Source organism: Pelodiscus sinensis, chromosome 4 (genome assembly GCF_052426305.1).
Source record: "Pelodiscus sinensis isolate ZL-2025 chromosome 4, ASM5242630v1, whole genome shotgun sequence".
Lineage (NCBI taxonomy): Eukaryota > Metazoa > Chordata > Testudines > Trionychidae > Pelodiscus > Pelodiscus sinensis.
The window spans coordinates 123,003,998-123,028,750 of NC_143055.1; the positions used below are offsets into that span (position 1 = coordinate 123,003,998).

Sequence of the window (24,753 nt, forward strand, 5' to 3'; positions counted from 1 at the left end):
GAACTTGAGGGCCAGAATGGAAAACTTTATGGTCCAAATTTTACTGCCATTAAGGTCAATAGCTAAACGCGTTGGGCTTTGTGTGCCTGCTCATTAAAACTGGCGTGTCGTCTAATCCCTGTGCAACAAGAAATGCTTCATTTGTCATCAAGTTGCAAGGAATCTTTGGGGGGTCCAGGTTTAATCACATTGGTGTTCATTTTCTTAGCACAGGTGCAGCAGTGAACAGCAGTGAAAGTCTCCCTCCATCCTCATCTGTCAATGACATCTCCTCCATGTCCACTGACCAAACCCTGGCATCGGACACCGACAGCAGCTTGGAAGCTTCTGCAGGACCGCTCGGTTGTTGCAGGTGACTAGCCGCCTGCCTGCGAAACCCAACGTTCTTCAGAAGATGAGGCACTTTAGGAGGAAAATAATAACAAGAATTAAAGTTGGAAAGGAAGAGAAATAAAATATAAAGATTTAAATGAATCAAAACCCTTTTCAACCTGCTTCTCCTACAGAGTTATGTAATGCAGCTAAGCTCAAGTGTATATTTAACTTATAGTTGCTCTGCTTTGGTCTTCTTCCAATGATGCATCCTGAAAAAAAAAGATTTAAAGAAGCCTTTTTTTTTCATAAAATGTAAAATTTAATGGCTGCTAAACCAGCAATCTGCAATTGTCCTTTTTCCACACTGGCATGACAAGGTGTGCAGTAGCCACTCTATGTATGTGTGTGTATCTGATTTCACTATATTGCTTATCTACTTCTGTCAACTTAAACAGGTATATAGATACACACACATTTATCTCAGTACACTTACAGCACACACTAATGTGTAGGACAGTATGTGAGCTGAGTGTCTCTATACATTGTATAGAGACACGCAGTATGCACTCTAAAACTAATACGCCCATTTCATCTGAACTACATAACTAACATATTGCCAGTATATAATCTGTTCAGTTTGTTCATTAAGTTGTATATTCTACGAGAAGATTTGTAAAAACAAAAGTAGTAAGTAAAGCCTGAGCTCTCTCAGACCCTTGAAGATGTAGCACCCAAATTTAACTGAAATATATATTTTTAATAATACTGGTTTGTATGGAGGATGCACGGAATGGAGATTTAAAAGGAAAATGTGCATCGGTTGTGCATGCTTTGATTTTTTGAACAGATATGGGCTAGGACCAGGTTAAAAGGAAGCACACCAGTCTTTGGGAGGTGTTGGGGTCTGAGGAGTTGTCCTGAGAATACCTAATATCTCAGCCTGCAAGGACTTCAGAGACAAATTTTTCTTAGTAATAATACAGTGAGTTATTTTTCTTAGCTTATAGATAGCTTTATCATTGTTAATTACAATGTGTATGTGTGTTAGGGGCTAAAATATTAAGGGATAGGTTCAGCTATCAATACATTGTGCACAGTTTTTATGTATAATTTGACTAGATGCTTGGTAAGCCAGGACTGCAGAAAAAAGATGTTTGCAGCCTGCACCCTTTCTCGTTAGTTGTTTCTGCAAAAGAGTTGAATTCCATTTACATAATTCCCCTTATGGGAATTACATTACTTGGACACCATTGATTCTAATGTTCTGTTCAGACTCCCCCACCCCATGACAAATCGTCTGATTCTTGAAAATGTTTCAACAACTGGGCTTAACATAGTAAACTGAATGGCCAAATATTCTCATACATAATATGCTTTGCCTTTATTTAACAGCAAGGAGCCAATCTGATAGTGTAACCATCAGGCAGCTTTTGTGTATTTCTAAAGAAGCCAATATCAATTGGATTTTTGACAGATAATGCTACTTTTTGAACTTTCAGCAACGGGTCATGACAAGTCTTTTAGCAACACAATACACTTATTTAGGGCAAGGGAACAGTTTTTCCTCCTTAAAGAGTAATACAAATTTTAGGCAGAATACAATTGTTGGAATTTAGCCAGAATTCAAGGGTTCATAGCTTTCCTCTTATCCGAATGTGCTGTGCCATCTGTAATGTATGCCTCATCCAAATGACAGGAGGAGTTAATTTAAATAGCTTATTCTCTTTAACTGTAATGTATGACAATTTTTGGATCTACAAGTATTTGATTGGACAGTTGACAAAACTGCAATCCCCAATCTGGGGAAAATAACTGCCTATCAACTGAGATTTTTGTCCAAAGTTAAAAGGAAAACAATACAGCTTCCACTCAAGTATGTAAAATAAATATGAAGATAAATATGAAGAATCAATGTAATGTAATCTCAGAGTGAGTAGCTCTGAGTGGTTTTGAAATTATACTATAAAGTAATTTTTCCCCAGGTATGTTTTGGTGGCTTTCTTTTCCATAACAGTATTTCATAGCCTGAAAACAATATTATGTAGGTGATTTTCTAAAAACTCAGTTACTGCAGTAGGTGTGAAAGCAATAAGTATAAAGAATAAATTACTACTGCAAAATAGATGTAGCAATATTCACTCTTAAAGCCATGAACCATCAAACATGCAACATGACCTTAATCCAGCCTCAGATGAATGAATGCAAGTACCAGTGAAAGTATTTGAAAGGATTCACAATGCATTGTAAGTGTGTCAAAAGCAATAACACTGAGGACTCTTTAGCAATAATAGTATTTATCAGCTCGAAATTTTAATTAACTTGCATTAACACTAGTAAAATATAGAAAATTAATCTGCATTTTATATACTCTTGGTGTGCAAAATTTTAAGTTGTCTTCCCAGCCAAGAAAAGGATGAGCCTCTTGGAGTGAGAGACTATTAAATGAGTGCAACTCCAAACATGCTATGCACTAGAAGATTTCAAAACAATTTCATTGCAGTGCCAATAATCCCTATGAACATAACTATGCGAGCAATAGCTGGGAAATACTTTGCCGAGAGCTGCTTAAAGTTTGTGGAAACTCTCCTAGATTTAATCTGTCAAAACTAGAATGACTACTTCTCTCGTGTGTGGTATCATTCATTTTTCATTGGGTAATGAAAAGGGGTGCAGTCACAATAAAGTATGTCCTAGTGTTATAGGAATTCCGGACAGTACGGCATTTGCAAAAATGACACACAGGTCAATGTGGCTTACACATATGCTCATAATTAAGCACACACATTTGCAGATAAAGGATGAATATACACAAGTGTTTTGTTGATTTGGGGGTCTAAAGCAAAAATTATAACATTTCTTTTTTGTCCTTAAATGTGCCAGTCTTCCTTTTCTGCTCTTTGAAGTGTGCAATGCTCTCCACACTGGAGAAAGCTATCCAGAAATGAATACTACACCTTGTTAAATCTTTCTGAGCTGGAGTAATAACCCCTCATACATAAGTAGGGCTCAGAAAGTTGGTGTTTTAAACTTATAACCTAAAAGAATACACGTGACGGGGCTCTGTAAATACCTAGGGATAGATAAAAATCTTCATGCAGTTTCTAAAACTTCTACAAAATACAGGATTATGTAGCACTTTAAAGACTAACAAGATGGTTTATTAGGTGATGAGCTTTCGTGGGCCAGACCCACTTCCTCAGATCAAATAGTGGAAGAAAATAGTCACAACCATATATACCAAAGGATACAATTAAAAAAAATGAACACATATGAAAAGGACAAATCACATTAAATAGCCCGTGCTTGATTAGCATATTCGCGGCCGGGCGCCATTTTAAAATGCCGGTTGCCCGATTTCACTTACCACGTGTAGACACGGTAGTCTGATCCAAAACCCTTCCCTCGAATTAATTGTTATTCCTCATTGCACGAGGAGTAACAGTTAATTCGAGGGAAGGGTTTTGGATCGGACTACTGCGTCTACATGTGGTAAGTTAAATCGGGCGACCGGCATTTTAAAATGGCATCCGGCCGCGAATATGCTAATGAAGCGCAGGATATTTAAATCCCGCGCTTCATTAGCAATTTCGGTATGTTTCATTTGCCTCCCTAGTCCGAATTAGGGGGCAAGTGTAGGCATACCCAGAATCACAGAATACTAGAACTAGAAGGGACCTTGAGAGATCAAGTCCAGTCCCCTTCCCTCATGGCAGGACCAAGCACTGTCTTTATGATCCCTGACAGGTGTCTGTCTAACCTGCTTTTAAATATCTCCAGTGATGGCGATTCAACAACCTCCCTGGGCAATATATTCCAGTCTTCAATCAACTTGACAGGAAATTTTTCCTAATGTCCAGCCTGAAACTCTCTTGGTGTAATTTAAGCCCATTGCGTCGTGTCCTATCAAGAGAGGCCAAGGAAACCTCCTTGTAACACCTTTTTAGATACTTGAAAACCGCTATCATGTCCCCTCTCAGTCTTCTCTTTGGTAAGCTACACATCCCCATGATGCTAGCCAAAGACTAAGGAATAGAACCCACGTCTCTTGATTGCAACTAAACTCTAGTGGAAGGAAATTATTGAAGAATGTCTTCAAGGGGCTATTACATATTCAGGGGCACATTTCTATTTTTCTGAGTGGTATGGGAACCCTACAGGAATTACTGTGTATTAATGCTGATTTTTTTCCCCTTGATTGAAGATGGAGGGGGAAATAAAAAGCTTGTCATGAAGGTTTACCAATTGATATTGAGCTTAATCTTGCTCCTCTAGAGCTGATGGCAGTTTGACAAGTGCTTACTTTTTTAGGCTTGCTGTTTATGTAACACCCGCAATATATGACTGGTTAATCAGTTCCCTTATAGAAAAAATAATGACGGTAATATAAAAAGATCACTAGCCTTTTAGAATTCAAATAGAAGTATAATTTTCTATGGTAGGATTCTAAAGATTGAGTGAAGAATTCCACAGAAAAGCTTGCATAAGATCCAGAAAGCCCCTACTGGTTTAATTCAGTTCTGAAGAAACAGTCCATGAGGATTTCAATTTGTAATAAGACAATTAAATAATGCAGGATAAGAATATGATCGGAAAACATATCAGTATGGGACCAACATAAGAAATAATTTTAGTTTATATGGGATGCCTCATGTAACTGGACATTCAGTAGGTTACTATATCACAAAGGCTACGTCTACACTGGTGGCGTCTTGCGCAAAAGCACATGCCAGTGTAGACGCTCGTTGTGGAAGACTTTTTGCACAAGAACTCTGCTGCAAAACAGTTCTTGCGCAAGAAGCTGCCAGTGTAGATGTAGCCAAAGAGTTTAAGTAAAAATACATTTATGGTTGCTTAAGCATGTTTATCAGAACTAGAACCTCCCTAATTCATTGAACTTTTTTTCTTTGAAGGTCTTTTCTTAGTGGACTAGATCTGTGACGCCAAGAAGTAGCTAGACCAAATGCTGTTGCCATACCATTCTGATAATGTACACTCCAAGCTGAGGCTCCCATCTGTTGTTTCCCCTTCAGACTGTTATCTGGTCCTCACTGAATAAACAAGACTTCAGTCGGTGCCCTCTGAACAATTTTCCTAACATTGTCTCTTCAGTAAATGCAATCCAAGTTAATACGATTCAATAGAGCTGATTGGAATTTTTCTAGCAACATTTTTTTATCCAAAAATACAGATTAATCAGAACACAAATTGTGAGAAAGTTGTTTTTTGAGGAATCATTCACTTTGAAGAATTTTGGAGGGAAGAAAAAGATTGGCAGTAGCCATAACATCCCATGTTTATCTGATCTGATTTTTTTATAATGAACAGTTTTTCATTTTCAAATTTTCAAAAAAATTATGTTTTGGTCCTATTTGGGGCAAGACAAATTTTCAAAATTCTCATATTTCCTACCTACCCATATTCCTTAGTATTTCTGAGGCGAGGAACACAGAACCAAAGTGTGTTGGGGAAGATTTAGATTTTTCTTAAATAGTCAAACACAATTCTGAGTTAGGTGTTTAGGGTTGTATTTTTCTGTGTGCACAAGTGCGTGGCTCTTTAGGGTCTTGGTAACATAGTAACATTTGATCCAAATTTAATGTGGAAAATTACCATGTACACTTTATCAAAGCATACATCTTCAAGAATCTGATATTGGTCCTTGTTTGAATTTATATTATTTTTTCAAAGGGTTAGCTTAGGGCAGGCTCAAGATGTCCCTTACATGAAAAAAACCAAAAAACAAAACAAAAACAGCCCACATTCAATAGATCTCACTATATGTCCAAATTGAAAAAAAATGGTTTGGAAACTAAAATGAATGCCATCTTTATTGATGAGTTGGAAAATAGTGCTATCCAGTGGAATGTAGCAGAATCCATGAGATATATTAGGAACTTGTCAGTAAGCACCAGTCGCTTTGTTTAATTAGCTATTCATTAAAACAGCGGAACTGTGTAAACCTCATATCTGTTCAATATAGTTAACAAATGCCAGGTTAAGGCTTTTGTATTCTGCAAAAAGAACTGAAAACTCCGGCCAAGGCTAGGAGTGTCTTTTCCAGCTGAGGCTGAAAGGCTGACACGTATAGCCTCAAGTAAGTCTTGGCCACATTGGAAATTAAAATAACCTCATTGTACTTCAGCATGAAGACTGGGGGATAAACATCCAACTGTGTTGTAAGATTCTAGTTTGAAGTGGTAGCTAGAACCCAAAAACATGGGGTTTACCGACATGAGGCAGTAAACATATAACCATGTCCTCTCTTTACATTGTTTTCTGCACATCTTTCTATACTTCCTCTTGTTGGTGTAAGGGAGCCATATGAGCCCAGCTTCATTCATCAAACTTTTGTGAGTAAATATTGATCCAATACATTCTGATAGATTTATTTAAAAGCAAAAGGAAACCTTCCTTCCCTTAATGTCAAACAGAAACCTAGTCTGTGTTCAGCTCATGAAGATACTGTTCACGGGTGTACTGATTTGCTTTTTTTAGTGGTTCAGATAGGAATAAACTGTACTGACGTAGGCCCAAATTTTGCATGTCTACTGCACCATTTAACTTCAGTGAGAGTTTGGTGCACAAAGTCATGATGTAGTCAGTTCTCAAATTAAATAGTGTGTGTGTGTGTGAAATCCCACACAGATACTTATGTGTGGAAACACTTTAGCTAATGAAAGTCACTCGTCCTCCTTAATGGGCCTGTAAGAGGCCTATAAAACCTCTTTTGAGGGGGTTAAAGTGCTGTGGAATTCTTGTGCTGGACGTGCTGCACACGAGTGTATTTAACAAGATAGCCTCTTTCAATAAAAAAAAATAATTTTAGCTAGGAATTTAATTTTCATGTGGAAGAAGAGCTGAGAAAAGTAATGCAGTGAGCTTCAACAGTCGTCTGTTTCTTAGCCTCCTGTCTTCAGTCATTATTATGGAAATGAAAATATAAATCAGCCTAAAGAAACTCTCAAATTTGGTGTCTTTCAGGAGCAAAACAGAAGAGTGGGGTTTAGGTAATATTATGATTGTGAATCTACAAACGATGGCTTTTTGTGATAATATAGTGCTGTGATTAGACACTGGGACTTTGTCTACACAGTGAGTTTTTGCAGCAGAAAATATGCTAATGTGGGGCTCATTAGCATGAGGTGTGATATCATTAGCATATTTTTTGCCGTTTCTTTTTGTGCAACAGGTTTTTTGCACAAAAAGAAGCAGTGTAGCTGCTTCTGTTTTGAGCAAAAGCCTTATGCCAGATGTGGCCTCACTAATGCCAAATAAAGGGGCATACGTGCTTCTCTACCGCTGCTGGCAATGATTTTCATAAGGCACCCTAATAAGCTGTTAGCCTGCTTGGCTACAGGGGCACACGGTTGACTCTTATCCAGTTTCTCATCCACTTTTATCCCAGGTCCTTTTCTGCTACTTTGTCCCCAGCCTGTAACAATGCTTGGGATTCTTTTGTCCCAAGTACTCTGCACTTCTCCTTGTTGAACCTCATCAGATTTCTTTTGGCTTCAAACACACCCTTAATCCTAAATTTTAGTGGTCCTAGATCAGGCTCGGGCCACTGCTGTTGTCATACTGCCCACTGCCGTGTATGGGGAACACCTTTAGTCTGCTGTTGTCACTTTTAATTTCAGTTGTGTTAGCTAAATATGCTACAAGAGTGGTTATGGCTGTATTGAACAGACTTTCCTAAAATGAGGCAAAACTTTACCTGTCCGTTTTGTCCAAGGGCAGGGAGGTAAAATGTATCATCATTGTGATTAAGACCAGCAAGTGGGCTTTTTGTCTAGCAAAAGCTAGATAAAGTTTATTAGGCAGTTTAGGTAATGGGATGGCTTCAGAAGTTTGATTGGCTCTATTAATTTTCAGGGGAATTTGTAAATGCTTGTGTGATGGAAAACTTAAGCCTGATGGGTCTTGCAGCTTGAAGCTGTGGCCAAAAGCCACATTACATCGCATGTCTTTTGGGGAGTGGAGTAGCGTCATACTGTAGTTTAACAAGAGACATTCACCCATGATGCATTCGCCAACGATACTACAGTGTGGCTAAGACATTCCTCAAACCAATTAAAAAACCCACCTCCATTTCAGATAAATGAACTGTGCCTTCTCCAGAAGATAATCATGATTTTCAATCATAAATGCTCTTCTGTAATCTCCTACAGCTTGAAGCCTGAATTGCTAAACTAGCATGTCTTCTGATTGTGAATGTTATTATGGTTTCTTGGTGTATGGTGCATTCTGAGCAAAAGTAGATAGTTTATCTCATATTTTAAAATGGGTCTCTGGGAAGGATCAGTCATTGTTTGCCTCGCTGATGCCTCTGTTGAATGCTCTCTCTTTCTCCATAGCTCAGCAGGATACATATACATATATTAATGAGACCAGTGAAAAAAGAGCTATTTGTCTGAATGCTTGCACCCAGAAGACAATCATGAGGCTTTTGTTAAGTCTCCTTCTAGGGGACATCTGGCTATCAGCTCTGAAGCAACATACTGTGAATGTGGAACAAAGTACTTGAGCATCTAAAACTTTTCCAGTTCAGGAGAGGATTATGAAAGGAATTTCAAGATGGTAACAACTTCTAGCTCAGGCTAATGTGAGATCCAGGAAGAAAATGAATGATCTCCTTTTAATTCAAACTAATTTTTTTGCATTGACATCATAGCTCTGTATATTTCCACTGCATTGCTAGCATAAATGCTATAAAGCATATGCCAGGAACAGTCACATCACTGTGGCTGTGTCTACACTGGCATGAATTTCCGGAAATGCTTAAAACGGAACAGTTTTCCATTATAAGTATTTCCAGAAAAGGAGCGTCTACACTGGCAGGCTGCTTTTCCGGAAAAGCCCTTTTTCCGGAAAAGCGTCTGTGGCCAATTTAGACGTACTTTTCTGGAAAAAAGCCCCGATCGTCATTTTCTCTATCGAGGCTTTTTTCCGGAAAAGACTACTGTGCTGTCTACACTGGCCCTTTTCCGGAACAGTTTTCCGGAAAAAGGACTTTTGCCCAAGCAGGAGCAGCATAGTTTTTCCAGAAAAGCAGCTGATTTCTTACAGTAAATCGTTACTGCTTTTCCGGAAATTCAAGGGGCCAGTGTAGACACCTCGCAGCTTATTCCAGAAAAGCAGCTGCTTTTCCGGAATAAGTGACCCAGTGTAGACACAGCCTGTATGTATGAGAACAAGAACATGTTATTTTTTGCAGAAAAAAATCAAGCAGAATAGTCGTCCGCGTACTACATAGCACCATGCTGTCAGGACAGAATAGAAATTTAATACTTCATTCTTTAAAGTAAATTGAGATTATTTGTCAAATATTTCTCTAAGTAGCAGTTATCTGCTAGTTTCATTATAGTATAAAGAACAGAGAACCTAGCCCACTCTTTCCCTTTCAGTATGAGAATCTCTTTCCTGAAATGCAATCTGTATAATTGTTTACAGTAACTAGACATACATAGTATGTGAATTACAATGAGCTCTGTCTTAAGCCATTGTCTAAAGATATGGCAAGTCGGTTGAAGTGGGGAAGGGGCAGTTTTGCTCTCCTGGAATGGGTGAGACTGCCCGCAGGAGGAGTGGAGCTAGGGCATCCAGTCTTCAGCTCTGCCCAGAGTGCATCACATAGGACCCTGGTGGCAATATAAAGTGCTTGGGTCTCCGACTGCTGCCACTGCTACAGTAGCAGTGGCAACTGTTAGGATTCCTGGATCCTTTGGAATCAGCAAGCCCTGTGGCAATTCCCGGCAAGCCCTGTGGAATCAGCAAGCCCTGTGGCAATTCCCGGCAAGCCCTGTGGAATCAGCAAGCCCTGTTGGCAGACTTGGTTGGAAAGTAGTGTTGAATTTCTCTTCAGTGACCTGCTTCTGTATTTCCTTGTGGCATTGTTTATGCATGTGAAAATTTGTGAAATACATGCCTGTTGTACAAACACACAGCAGTTCATAAGTGTATGCAGACAGCAAGGGGATGGATAGCCTTAGGCCCAAAGTATTTAGGAAGGATTTGGGAGGCTGCCTATTATGGATGGTCTTTTGTACAGACTTTTCTGTGCATAACATTAGCATGATTTTTAAGCCACAATGAAAGGATATGGTTAGGCCTTATATAACCGTAACTCTAGGGTATTACAATACACAAGGCATAGCGTCCTTGTTTTTATTTTTCCAGGAATGCAATAGTCTCATTCATAATAACAGAAGTAGTGAACTTGCTCTATTACTCTTGCTTAAATCCTCATGAGGGAAAATAAGAGCCTTTAAAAAAAATGTTGAAAGAAAACAAAGTAGGCTACATTGAGTGTCGAACACTAGTTTCAGCTAAACGGTGTGATTTACATAAATTAAAGAACCTTATTAGCATGCTGGACACCCAGTCAGAATAACTTTGTCATTATCAGCAATTTTGTAGCTGATGTTTCTTTTAGCATTGCATACTGATGGATACACACCTGAGAGTCATGTCAGTAGCAAATGATTTCATTACCATTATTGTTGTGTTAGCAGATACCAAATTAAATCAGAACAACGGGACAAAGCAACAAATTCCAACTGGAAATGGTCTTAATGCAGGAAAATGCTTGGAAAAAAATTAAATGACTACTTGCACCCCAGACAGTAAGTGGGACCCTAAGTGGGATTCCACACCAAATATGCCACTGACGGACAGGATTTGGAGAGCCTGTGCCAGGAGAGACGCTTCCCCTCACAATTCACACAGTGCAAAACTGTAGGGATATGTCTACAGTATAAGGTTTTTGCGCAAAAAACCAGCGAAGGATCCACACCTCAAGCGCATTTTTGCACGTGCGCGCGCGCGCACACACGCACACACACACACACACACACACACACACACACACACACACACACACACACACACACAGAGTAAATTGACAGGACAGAGGGCTTTTGCCGGTAGAATAACTCTCCACGAGGAATAACTCCTTTTTGCGCTTCAGCTCTTGTGCAAAAAGGCATGTGTGGACAGGAGTTTATCAGAAAAAGCACAGCTGCTTTGATGGCCATTCTGTTAATGGCAATCAGAGCTTTCTTGCACAAGAGCATCAATGCAGTGTGGACGCTCTCTTGCTCAAAAGCACGACTTTTGTGATGCGCTTTGAAGGTGTGGACGTGCTTTTGCACAAGAAGTTTTTGCGGAAGATCTCTTGCACAAAAAAGCTTCTTGTGCAAAAACCCTGCACTATAAACAAAGTCTAAGGCTGTGTCTACATTGGCAAGATTTTGCGCGAAAGTGGCTGCTTTTGCGCAAAATCTTTCCGCCTGTCTACACTGGCAGCAAGTATTTGCGCAAGAACACTGATGTTCTACTGTGTGAAATCAGTGCTTTTTGCGCAAATACTCTGACGCTCCCGCTCAGGGATAAGTCCTCTTCTTGCGCAAGTGTTCTTGCGCAAGAGGCCAGTGTAGACAGGTAACATCAATTTCTTGCACAAGAAAGCCCGATGGCTAAAGTGGCCATCGGAGCTTTCTTGCGCAAGAGAGCGTCCACACTGTCATGGATGCTTTTGCGCAAAAGCAAATCTTTTGCGCAAAGGCACATACCAGTATAGACGCTTTCTTGCGCAAATACTTAACGGAAAAACTTTTCCGTTAAAAGCATTTGTGCAAAATCATGCCAGTGTAGATGCAACCTAAGTGTCAAGCCTCTGCACTGGAGAGATGTGTGGACCATGGCAGCTGTTTCTCCTTCCATAATCTGTGAGAGTGGTTTTTCTGCTATTACTCACTTGGATGCAAATCCCAATTATTTGGCTTTGGTACTAGTGTTCAGACTTGGGCCCCTTACAAACACATAATTTTAGTGATGTTTTAGTTGTCTCATCCCTCACTGAGCAATAAAAATGAAACAATTGTTTTCACATGGAATTTCACTGTCGCCTGTTGGTTAGGTGGCAGAATTCTACATTAGGTTTCTCATCATACCTATTTTACCCAACTCCTAAGGCTTTTTTGCCCCTTAACAGGCTAAAACTCTCAAACCTGGAAAAGAAAATGCTATCCTTCAGCTCTGCAGGATTTAAAGCAATGACTGAAAAGCAATTTTAACTAATAGGAGGGTGCTAAAGAATGGAATGTCCCTTTCACATCCGAGCCTAGAATGAAATCACTCCCACCCAAAACAACTATAGCAGGAGCCATGTATATTGCCAAACAAAGTTTTCTGCCTTATCTCATGCATGGATGCCAGGTAGTTTAGAGTTAGGGATTTGTTGGAAAGTGAAGCTCCTACAGTAACTACAAGCATTGCTGCGGCATGGAACTGATGCCTCTAGTCTCACTTTATTAACAACGCTAACCTAAGCCCAACACCGCATTCCTCAGTGAGGCAAAAACTCTTGCTTTACGTGCGGCAGGAATTTTGACCAAAGAAGCAGGGTGGCATTCGGGTTAGAATCTTATGAGATACAACAACTGAGGAGGAGGAAGAGGATGTTCAACTGCTACAACTAAATGTGATTCTTTTATGTAAAATAAAAGGAAGCTCAAATTTTTGGTACTGTTTGTGACTGATTTTGTTCTGGTGTGAGACGGATGTGTGCATGGTTCCTTTGAAGTGTGGCAGTGTAAAAGTGACGGTCTTTTTTTCCATGCCCAAACTCCAGCTCCAAACAGCATCGGACTTTTCAGAAAAGTATAATCACTTCAGGAAATGACATACATGAGGCTCCAGTCCTGAACTAATTATAGAAGAAAAAAAGATACTCGAGATTTTTAAATTTACTGTGTGTGAATAAATACTCTGTGTGTGTGCTTGAAAATAAAAAGAACTCTTTGAAATCAGAAGTAGTGTGATTTGTTCAATAAATGCCTCATGAGACCCCTGCATATGCAAGAGTGACAGTACTAGCCACAGTACAGCAGCACCTACATCAAAGTTGCTCGGTGCTGTATATTCGCATAATAAGAGACAGTTCCTACAAGAAAGAATATAAAATCTAAATAGATAAGGCACAGAGCAGCAAAATGACTGCCTAAGGTTGCACAAAGGTCAGTGACAGCGAAATGAATAGAGCCCCGGACGCCTGAGTCTCAGTTCTGTGCCTATTCACTGGAACCCATCACCTCTCAATATACGTCAACATTTTATCCCACACGCGCTGCCCAAGGGGGAGCTCTGCTAAACAGCCAGGCTAGGGGCTTCTCTCCAGAGGAATAAGTAAAAAGTGTTCTTCTTGGCAGAACCCGTTTTGCCTTATTCAGTCTAGTAGTCCTAAAGTCATACACACTTGCAGGTAGTCTGAATCATAGTTACCTCTGTTTTGCATCCAGTGGAGCAGCTCTGGAATGTGTGCAGCGAAGAAGAGATCCTAAACATTTGAATAATCTTAGTCTTTTTTTAACCTTCTCACTGGCAAAGATCCAAAAGTTGAATAATCTATTCACATAAAAACACAATTTACTAACAACATGAATTTGGCTTTTTAAAAGAGTTATGGAGTACAAACTAATTAAAAACTTGTGATTGTTAATATTCACATCAGAAGCAAAGAAATAATTGTTTCACCTACTAGAGTTTTCCTTTTCCACTTTGGCAACATGAACTTTTGCATGAATGGGGAAGTTACATTTAAGTCTTTAAACAGTGTTAAGGACTTAGGAGGACCCTCTGAACTGGACTGAATTTTTACTACTGGAGTCTAAACCAACATCTCTTTGCTTAGTTGAATTAATCAACATTATTCCTGTCATTATCAACACTGCCAGCACAGGCCATTGTGAATTTCACTTGAGAAGGAATTACAGGAACCAGCCCAGAGTTGATGTGGCAGTGTTAATCTCGAGACTAAAATTATGCAAACACAATAGCTATTGCTAGTTGGCTTTCTGATGATTTGTCAAATACAGCACTTTGCTTGTTTATCTTAACCAAAAGAAGGCTGAGGGGGGGGCATGATTGCACTCTTTAAATATATTAGAGGAATAAATAGCAGGGAGGGAGAGGAATTATTTAAGCTTAATACCAATGTGGACACAAGAACAAATGGATATAAGCTGGCTAGTAGGAAGTTTAGATTTGAGATTAGATGAAGGTTTCTAACCATTAGAGGAGTGAGGTTCTTGAACAGCCTTCCAAGGGAAGTAGTAGGGGCAAAAGATCTATCTGGCTTCAAGATTAAACCAGATGGGTTTATGAAAGGGATGGTTTGATGAGATAACATGATCTTGGTAACTAATTGACCATTCATTATCAGAGGTAAATAGGTCAATGGAGGGATGATAGGAGTTACTATAGAGAACTTTCTGGGTGCCTGGCTGGTGAGTCTTGCCCACATGCTCAGGGTTTAGCTGATCGCCATATTTGGGGTCAGGAAGGAATTTTCCTCCAGGGTAGATTGGCAGAGGCCCTGGAGGTTTTTCGCCTTCCTCTGTAGCATGGGGTACAGATCACAGGTGGAGGATTCTCTGCATCTTGGGGTCTTCAAAGTATCTGAAGGCTTCAATATCTGAGATATAGGTGAGAGGATTATTCTAGGAGGGGGTGGGTGAGATTCTGTGGCCTGCATTGTGCAGGGGGTCAGACTAGATGATCATAATGGTCCCTTCTGACCTTAAAGTCTATGAGTCCTTTAATAAGGGATTTTAAGTCAAATTTTGGGACGTCAGTACATAGAATCTTAAAGGGAAATGGGGAACCTCAAAATAACAGCAACAGAATTTGGAATCAACCAGTACTATTAAGTAGTAGAAACATGATAAACCAGTTCAAATCCAGTCTGCCTTTGTAAATGGTCCTTAAACAGCTTTATCTGTTATTTACTGGAAACAGAACAAGAATAAAAGGACGGAATTAATAAAAAGAATAAAAAGAAGAATATTGTTTATAAAGTGTTCAGAGTCTAAAGAGAAAAAAGTCCAAAACTTGTCAGATGTTAGTTATATTTTTATAAAATTATTTACACTTTTGTTTTTGGTCATCTGCAAGTTCATTGGCACAAACAACACAGCCACACAGTATCCTTTTGTTTTAATAGCTAACATTATATATATATATCTTTAGCTCCAGAGCAAGAAGGGTAACAAAAATGATATACAAAATAAGCTGACAGTAACAATGCCAAAAATAGCTTATTATATTAAGTGCAAGGGAGAAAAGCCTTGATATAAAGCTTGATTGCAACATTTCAATTTACCAGTTTAAATAAAAGTCTTGCATTAAAATATTGTGTGAAATATGTCACTCGCTCTCTCTGTAAGGTGACCTTTTTAAAAAAAATCTATACACACATTCAGTTGTAACACTTGACACTAGCATTATGAAGCTATTCAAAAAGAATGATGTGATAAGTACACACTGCAGTATGGTTGGTTAATGTCTGTAGCTTGTCTTCTTTCAAGGGTTTACAACATTTTGTTGAGTGCTAGCCTCAGTCAGGTGACCGGCCACCTGAAACAATATAATATCCCACCAGGCATTCCCAGAATGCCAGAGGCCTCGGTTAGAATGTTCACTGAATCCATATGGTGTTGCCTCTCTCTGGCCTGCGAGGCTCCACTGTTAATTCTCCAAATGTAGAGAAAAACTGCTCCATCTCTTTTTGCAGCATGTCATTCCTCTTTTCTGCATCTTCTTTGGCCCGCTCTGCATTGCGCATTTTGATTTCTACCATTGTAAACTTCTTCCTCTCCTGGTCCAGCTCATCGTGCAGGGTCATCATTTCTGCTTCAAGGTTAAAGTTTCTCAGTTCCAAGCTGTAGCAATACAAGAACAGAAATGACAGCCCACACTGTATTACCCAGCCTCACGCACAGCAACGGGTTTTAATTTACAAAGCACAGGCCAACTTCCTTTAAAAAGACAATTTTAAAGTAACTAGTTTCCTGTTGAATTGAACAAGGAATGGTGGAATCTTCATTTCTTGGCTTATTTATAATTGAAGAATACAAATCTCTGGCACTATAAATGGTAAGCAACAGCTCTGGATTTGCTAAGCTATGACCTAAATGGGCCTTTTCCAATGCAGTGTCAGAACACTGATGACCGTGGTTCACGGATTGATCCCCTTTTTCTATTAGCAAATATTGGTTCCTCACATTGACCTATTGAAATAATCATCAAATCATAGGTGAGAAGGGGTCACAAGGATCATCTTGTCTAACCCTCTGCCAAGTTGTAGGATTTTTTGTGTCTAAACCACCCAAGATAAATGACTCTTCTTGAAAACCTACAATGAAGGCATTTTCATGACTTCCCTAGGCATTTTATTCCACTGTGCTACTGTTCTTATAGTTTGGAAGGTCTACCTGAGTTTTACTCTAAATTTGCAATTCTGCTGTTTGAACCCATTGCTTCTTCTCCTGAACTCTGAGACAACAGGGAACAATTTTTCTCCATCTTTTTTTATACCAGCCTTTCAAGTAGCTGAAGATCATTATCATGTACCCTCTCTTTAATTACCTCTTTTCCAAACTAAATATGTCTTTGCCATATATGCCATTTGATCATTTTTGTTGTGTGTTGCTGGTTTCTTTCCAGTTTCTCTATATCCCTTCCATACAGCAGTGATCAAAATTGAACACAATACTCCAACTGAGGCCTAACCAACACTGGATAGACTGGTACTATTACTTCCTGTGACTTGTTTGCCTCTCAATGCAACCTAAAAGCACATTTTCTATTTCTTTCTTGCTTTCTTTTTTGTTATTGTTACTATTTGCAACAGCATTGCATTGTGGACTCATGCTGAGTTTGTGACCCCCCACAACTCCCAGATCCTTCTCAGTAGTGGTGCTGCCAAACCAGTTATCCCCCATTCTGTTGGTTTTTCTTCCCTAAGTGTAGCACCTTAAATCTGTCTTGGCTGAATTTCATTTTTTGTCTATAGCGTACTTCTCCGGTTTAACAATGTCCATTTGAATTTTAATTCTATCTTCTGAGGCAGTGGGTCCCAACCTTTTTGAGCATACGGACCCTTTTTCAATCTATTAAAATTTCACAGACCCTACTCCATGGCTGAGAAAAAAAAGAAAATTAAGGATTGGGTCCACGGCTATAAGCCCAATCCTCACTTTTAAACTTTCCACGGACCCCCTGCAGTACCATCGCTGACCACCAGGGGTCCACTGACCACAGCTTGGGAGCCACTGTTCTAAGGCAAGTGGTTTTCAATTTTTTTTCTCATGACCCAGTTGAAGAAAATTATTGATGCCTGAGACCCAATGTAATTTGACTAGTATGTAGGCTCTGTGGAGGGGCTGAGGATGAGAACTTTGGGTTGTAGGAAAGGGTTCCGGCTTTGGGGAGTCAGGGGTGTGGCAGAATGTGCTTATCTTGAGTGGCTCCCACTCAGAGCAGTGAGGGTGCTAAGGCTCCTGGCAGTGTGTGGAGCCATGTGTACTCTTCCCTGCTCCTCCTTTGCCAGTCTCTTCTGGGCACAGCACAATCTGCAGTGTCAGAATGGGTAGGTAGTATCCTTAGCATCCCCACTGATCACCTGATCACCCTGCAGCAACGAGACCCAGTGCCTGACATTCCACGAGCCAGTACTGTGTCGCGACCCATAGTTTGAAAACCACTGATCTAAGGTGTTGTCAACCTTCCCAAGTTGTGTGTAGTCTGCAGATTTGATTGGCATGTTCTCCATTTGAATATTCAGGTTAAAGATGCTAAATAACAGCAGACCCAGAACAGATTTCTGTGGAACCCTCCTTAAGAGTGCCTTCACTCTGATATGAGGCCATTAATAATTCACAGGTGTTTAATCAGGTGTTTACTGCATTTCTCCATCCTATTTATGAGAAAGTCCAAGCTGGCTTCATCCTCGGGATATTTGTGAGTTAAATTTTGTATATATTGCTCTAATAGCTTTCCTGGTACTGAAGTTAGACTGACTGGTCTGCTGCTCCCCAGCACCTCCTCTCCCCACTTTTTAAAAGATGTTAGCCCTTCATCAGTTTTCTGAGGCCTCTCCTGTCCTCCATCAGTTTGCAAATATTATTGCCAGTGGGGTGAATAGCATAAGGCTTGCTGACTTGAATCCATTCAAATTAGACATAAGATTTCTGACATGTTTTTTACATACCCTGCTCTACATCCCTTCCCCTTTATTGTCTATGATTACTGTTAGTCATCTGGTCATATGTTATTTTTTGAAGCTGCAGTTGATGGGGTTTGTTTTTGTTTTTAAAAAGTTTCCATATTTGAGGGATCCAACACACAAATGGTATGATCTAATACAGAATAATGCATGTCAAACTCTAACTGTGTTCTAGCATCATCAATAGTATCAACACAGCTCAGAGAATTGTGATGTATTTTAGTTAAAGAACTGAACCTCCTCTTGCTTTCTGGGCACTGTACCTGCAGTCTAATGGAATCAGCAGCCATGGGGGGTGTGCACACACCATCCTGTCTTTTGTAAGTGGCAAGGATGGGAACAGAAGCCACATCTCCTGGCTGCTTTTCTAGAGCTGTATCCACTAAACCACAGTGCAGAGGTCAGAACAATACTTTATTGCATTCCATGCTGTCACATGCCCTTATTAAGGGTAGGTATAATGTTTGGATATAAACATTCTTCAGTTTATGCACCGGGGTATTTTTTTCCCCTCTAACATATTATTTAATTTACTGTGTTGATGAAGCAGGACCATTAAAGATTTGGTAAATTGTTCTCTATTACAAAACAATTAGAATGTTATTTTCCTAACATGACTCAGCTTCACCTACTTTAAGAGCTCTTGAACTGTATAGGAAAGTTTTGTGCAAGGTAGCAGTAAGGAAATACACTTGTTGGCTGATTTACAGATGCAGGGAAAATCCCATTTCTAACCATCTGATCTGAATTCTGATCGGAAGTTGCCTATTACAGTGATGTAAAGGGTGAAGATGAAATGCCAAACCCAGTCTAGTATGTGACTTGGGTCAATTTGAATCTTAGCGATTTGCATATATATAACCAGTGGCACTCATGATCTAAAAATGCGGCAGGAGAAGTAGCAGGACTAAGCTAGATCAATACCTGTCCATCCTTAGAAGCTTCAGAGGGGTAGCCAAGTTAGTCTTTTAACTGGAAAAGCTTAAAAAACAACAACTAATCTAGCAGCACCTTAAAGACTAACAAAACATGTAGATGGTATCATGAGCTTTCGTGGGTCAGATAAAAAGTGGGTTGTACTCACAAAAGCTCATGATACCATCTACATGTTTTGTTAGTCTTCAGGGTGTTGCTAGACCATTCATTGTTTTTTAATTTTATCCATCCTTAATTTGCCTCTCCCTTATTATATACCTGACCTCTGGGTTGCCTGTTGAGTTATATGATTCAGTGATACTCAGAACCTCAGAAGTAATGTGAAGCTGACAAGAATTATGTCAATTTCATGTCACTGCTGGATGAATCTATGAGCAGCAGAGGTAGCCATTGCTGTGGCTAATCACAAGGAGAAGGGCACAAAAGAGAATATAGCGCAGAAGTAGTGCGATGGAGACATCTTCCCTCCTTGGGATACATAGAGGTTAGAACAGCACATGTTAACTTCACAGCAGCTGTGACACAAAATCCTGTCTTTTGAAAGTGGCAGGGATGGGAACAGAAGCCACATCTCCTGGCTTCTTTTCTAGAGGTGTATCCAGCATGCATGGGGGTGGGAATGGAAAGACACTGCACTGTTTCTAAGCTTTCAGCAGCTAGAAGAAAATGAACATGTACAAGCTGGAGGCTGTAAAACATGGATCACATCTTTCCTAGAAGGAAGACCACCCTCACAAGGCATTCCAGCACTCTCCTAGTTCCAGAAACAATCAGGTGTGGTCCTTGAGTTGCAAAGGAAGGTGACATGCTAATCTTGTAAGACAGCAACATCTTTAAAAACTTTACAGTTACCCAAATCCTATTACACTCATGAAGAAGTGAAACAAAACAAGGTTTTATGATTTGTTTGAAGCATTTGATTTCCAGTTACTATAGATATATTAGAAGTGCCACAGCTATCATCTCTAAGTCACAACCAGTTAAAAAGAGCCTTGTTTGCAGCTGTCATTCAATGGCAGGACACACACATGTTACATGAATAAAAGGTAATCATGTTATGCAAACACAATTAACCTAGAGTATGCATTGTTGCAAGATGTTATTAAATTAAATAGGTTCATTAAGATTGAAAAGGCTCAACAATACTTAACATGAAAAAAATGCCGAACGGAGCTTCTCTAGGCATGGCCCCCTGTCATCCAAGTTTATGGCATAAACTGGTATCAGAATGAAATTCTCCCCACTATCTTAGCTGGGAACAACTGGCCCTGTTCACTGAAGAGATAGAATCACAGAATACTAGGACTGGAAGGGACCTCGAGAGGTCATCAAGTCCAGTCCCCTGCCCTCATGGCAGGACCAAATACTGTCTAGACCATCCCTGATAAACAGTTATCTAACCTACTCTTAAATATCGCCAGAGATGGAGATTCCACAGCCTCCCTGGGCAATTTATTCCAGTTTTTGACCACCCTGACAGTTAGGAAGTTTTTCCTAATGTCCATCCTAAACCTCCTTTGCTGCAGTTTAAGCCCATTGCTTCTTGTTCTATCCCCAGAGGCCAAGATGAACAAGGGTACGTCTAGACTACATGCCTCTGGCGACAAAGGCATGTAGTCTAGACGTACCCCAAGTTTTCTCCCTCCTCCTTATGACACCCTTTTAGATATCTGACAACTGCTATCATGTCCCACCTCAATCTTCTCTTTTCTAAACTAAACAAACTCAATTCCTTCAGCCTTCCCTCATAGGTCATGTTCTCTAGACCTTTAATCATTCTCGTTGCTCTTCTCTGGACCCTCTCCAATTTCTTCATATCTTTCTTGAAATGCGGTGCCCAGAACTGAACACAATACTCCAATTGAGGCCTAACCAGCACAGAGTAGAGAGGAAGAATGACTTCTCGTGTCTTGCTCACAACACACCTGTTAATGCATCCCAGAATCATGTTTGCTTTCTTTGCAACGGCATCACACTGCTGACTCATATTCAACTTGTGGGCCACTATAACCCCTACATCCCTTTCTGCCATACTCCTTCCCAGACAGTCGCTTCCCATTCTGTATGTATGTAACTGATTCTTCCTTCCTAAGTGGAGCACTTTGCATTTCATAGAATCATAGAATCATAGAACCATAGAACTGGAAGAGACCTCAGAAGGACATCAAGTCCAGACCCCTGCTCTAGGAAGGACCAATTCCAACTAAATCAACCGAACAAGGCTTTGTGAAGCCGAGACTTAAACACCTCTAGGGATGGAGACTCCACTACTTCCCTAGGTAACCCATTCCAGTGCTTCACCACCCTCCGAGTGAAATAGTTCTTCCTAATATCCAACCTGGACCTCTCCCACCACAACTTGAGACCATTGCTCCTTGTTCTGCCATCTGTCACTACTGTGAACAGCCTCTCTCCATCCTCTTTGGAACCTCCGTTCAGGAAGTTGAAGGTTGCTATCAAATCCCCCCTCACTCTTTGCTTCTGCAGACTAAACAGACCCACGTCCCTCAGCCTCTCCTCATAAGTCATATGCTCCAGCCCCCTAATCATTTTGGTTGCCCTCCGCTGGACCCTCTCCAATGCGTCCACATCCTTTTTGTAGTGGGGGGCCCAGAACTGGACACAATACTCCAGATGTGGCCTCACCAAAGCCGAATAAAGGGGAATAATGACATCTCTGGATCTGCTGGCAATGCTCCTCTTAATGCAACCTAATATACCATTGGTATATATGGTTGTGACTATTTTCTTCCACTATTTGATCTGAGGAAGTGGGTCTGGCCCACGAAAGCTCATCATCTAATAAACCATCTTGTTAGTCTTTAAAGTGCTACATAGTCCTGTATTTTGTTTCAGCTACACCAGACTAACACGGCTACATTTCTATCACTGATATACCATTAGCCTTCTTGGCTACAAGGGCACACTTTTGACTCGTATCCAGCTTCTCATCCACTGTAACCCCCAGGTCCTTTTCTGCAGAACTACTACTTAACTGGTTGGTCCCCAGCTTGTAACTATGCTTGGGATTCTTCCGTCCCAAGTGCAGGACTCTGCACTTGTCCTTGTTGAACCTCATCAGATTTCTTGTGGCCCAATCCTCCAATTTGTCTAAGTCACTCTGGACCCTATCTCTTCCCTCAAGCATATCTACCTCTCCCCGCAGCTTAGTGTCATCCGTAAACTTGCTGAGGGTGCAATCCATCCCCTGATCCAGGTCATTAATAAAGATATTGAACAAAACCGGTCCTACAACCGAACCTTAGGGCACTCTGCTAGAAACCGACCGCCATCCTGACACCGAGCCGTTGACCACTACCCGCTGGGCCTGGCCTTCTAGCCATCTTTCTATCCATCTTACTGTCCATTTATCCAATCCACATTCCCTTAACTTGCTGGCAAGAATATTGTGCGAGACTGTATCAAAAGCCTTGCTAAAGTCAAGGTATATCACATCCACTGACTTTCCCATGTCCACCGAGCCAGTTAACTCATCATAGAAGCTAATCAGAATTGTCAGGCACAACTTGCCCTTTGTGAATCTATGCTGACTATTCCTAATCACTTTCCTCTCATCCAAGTGCCTCAAAATGGATTCCTTAAGGATCCCTTCCATGATTTTTCCAGGAACCGAGGTAAGACTAACCTGCCTATAGTTCCCTGGATCATCCTTCTTCCCTTTTTTGAAGATGGGCACTACATTTGCTTTTTTCCAATCATCTGGGATTTCTCCCGATCTCCACGACTTTTCAAAGATAATAGCCAAAGGCTCCTCAATGACATTTGCCAACTCCCTCAGTACCCTCTGATGCATTAAGTCCGGACCCATGGATTTGTGTATGTTTAGCTTTTCTAAATAGTTCCTAACCTGTTCTTTACCCACCATGGGCTGTCCATCTTCATCCCATCTTGCGTCACTTAGCGTATTTGTCTTTATTAAACTTCATCCTATTTACCTCAGACCATTTCTCCAATTTGTCCAGGTCATTTTGAATTATGACCCTATCCTGCAGATTAGTCGCAACCCCTCCCAGCTTGGTATCATCTGCAAACATAATAAGCGTACTTTCTATGCCAATATCTAAATTGTTGATGAATATATTGAACAGAGCCGGTCCCAAAACAGACCCCTGTGGAACCCTCACTTATTATGCCTTTCCAGCAGGATTGTGAACCATTAATAACTACTCTCTGAGTACGGTTATCCAGCCAGTTATGCACCCACCTTATAGTAGCCATCTAAGTTGTATTTACCTAGTTTATTGATAAGAATATCATGCAAGACCGTATCAAACGCCTTACTAAAGTCTAGGTATACCACATCCACTGCTTCTCCCTTATCCACAAGACTTGTTATCCTATAAAAGAAAGCTATCCGATTGGTTTGACATGATCTGTTCTTTACAAATCCATGCTGGCTGTTCCCTGTCACCTTGCCACTTTCCAAGTGTTTACAGATGATTTCTTTAATTACTTGCTCCATTATCTTCCCTGGCACAGAAGTTAAACTAACTGGTCTGTAGTTTCCTGGGTTGTTCTTGTTTCCCTTTTTATAGATGGGCACTATATTTGCCCTTTTCCAGTCCTCTGGAATCTCTCCTGTCTCCCATGATGTTTCCTCTGAAGCATTTAGGCTACGTCTAGACTACATCCCTCTGTCGGCAGAGGGATGTAAATGAAGCACTTTGAAAGTGCAAATGAAGCCGGGATTTAAATATCCTGCACTTCATTTGCATTATCACGTAATGGCGCTCTTTCGAAAAAGCTCTATTTCGAAATTGAAACCACAGTCTAGATGCTGTTCTTTCGAAAACAGGGCGCTTTTTCGAAAGATCCTGTAAACCTCTAGACTGCGGTTTCAATTTCGAAATAGCGCTTTTTCGAAAGAGCTCCATTACGTGATTATGCAAATGAAGCACGGGATATTTAAATCCCGGCTTCATTTGCACTTTTGAAGTGCTTCATTTACATCCCTCTGCCAACAGAGGAATGTAGTCTAGACACAGCCTTAGTGCACAATGATTTACTCCCATACATTAGCTACTTCCATACAACCCTCAAAAAGGTTAGAAGTTGATTTGGATGGGCACCCTGACATTTAAAGATCTTCCCAAACCTTTATGTGAACTCTCCATACCTCCTTGGATCAGCAAATTTAGGCTGGGAATCATATGGAAACAGATTCTTTAGTGAGATTTCATGTGCTTATATTACTATGGTAAACCAATTTGAAAACAACTATTCTCATGCTATCCCAGTGCTTCTGCAGCTGAACTTGACTTGGGAACATGAGGTGCACGTATATGCAAATACACATCATGGAAAGAAAGGGTCATGATTTTTTTTCCAATGTTGAACCAAGTTTGATCTGAATTAGGAGGAAAAGGTTCAGGTGGGCTCATATTTTATTGAAGTGGTTTCTCCATCCCTACTACCAA

The 24,753-nt window shown here is 40.3% G+C and overlaps 2 protein-coding genes across 15 annotated transcripts in view; one reads left to right on the forward strand and one right to left on the reverse strand.

Annotated features, from left to right (window-relative positions):
* MAPK10 (mitogen-activated protein kinase 10) overlaps positions 1-2,607 on the forward strand; it is a 231,352-nt gene extending 228,745 nt beyond the window's left edge. For 2 of the 4 annotated variants that reach the window (XM_006115340.5, XM_006115341.5), the window contains exon 14: positions 214-2,607. In XM_006115340.5, the coding sequence (XP_006115402.1) occupies positions 214-356 (143 nt within the window). In that variant the 3' untranslated portion in view covers positions 357-2,607. Of the gene's footprint in view, positions 1-208 lie in introns of all 4 variants that reach the window. The other 2 variants (XM_006115344.5, XM_075929540.2) reach the window with 2 other exon arrangements.
* Positions 2,608-15,294: 12,687 nt separating this feature from the next.
* ARHGAP24 (Rho GTPase activating protein 24) overlaps positions 15,295-24,753 on the reverse strand; it is a 334,825-nt gene continuing 325,366 nt past the window's right edge. For all 11 annotated transcript variants that reach the window (XM_075929535.2, XM_075929532.2, XM_075929536.2 and 8 more), the window contains one exon: positions 15,295-16,034. In XM_075929535.2, coding sequence (XP_075785650.2) covers positions 15,791-16,034 — 244 coding nt within the window. In that variant the 3' untranslated portion in view covers positions 15,295-15,790. The remainder of the gene's footprint in view (positions 16,035-24,753) is intronic.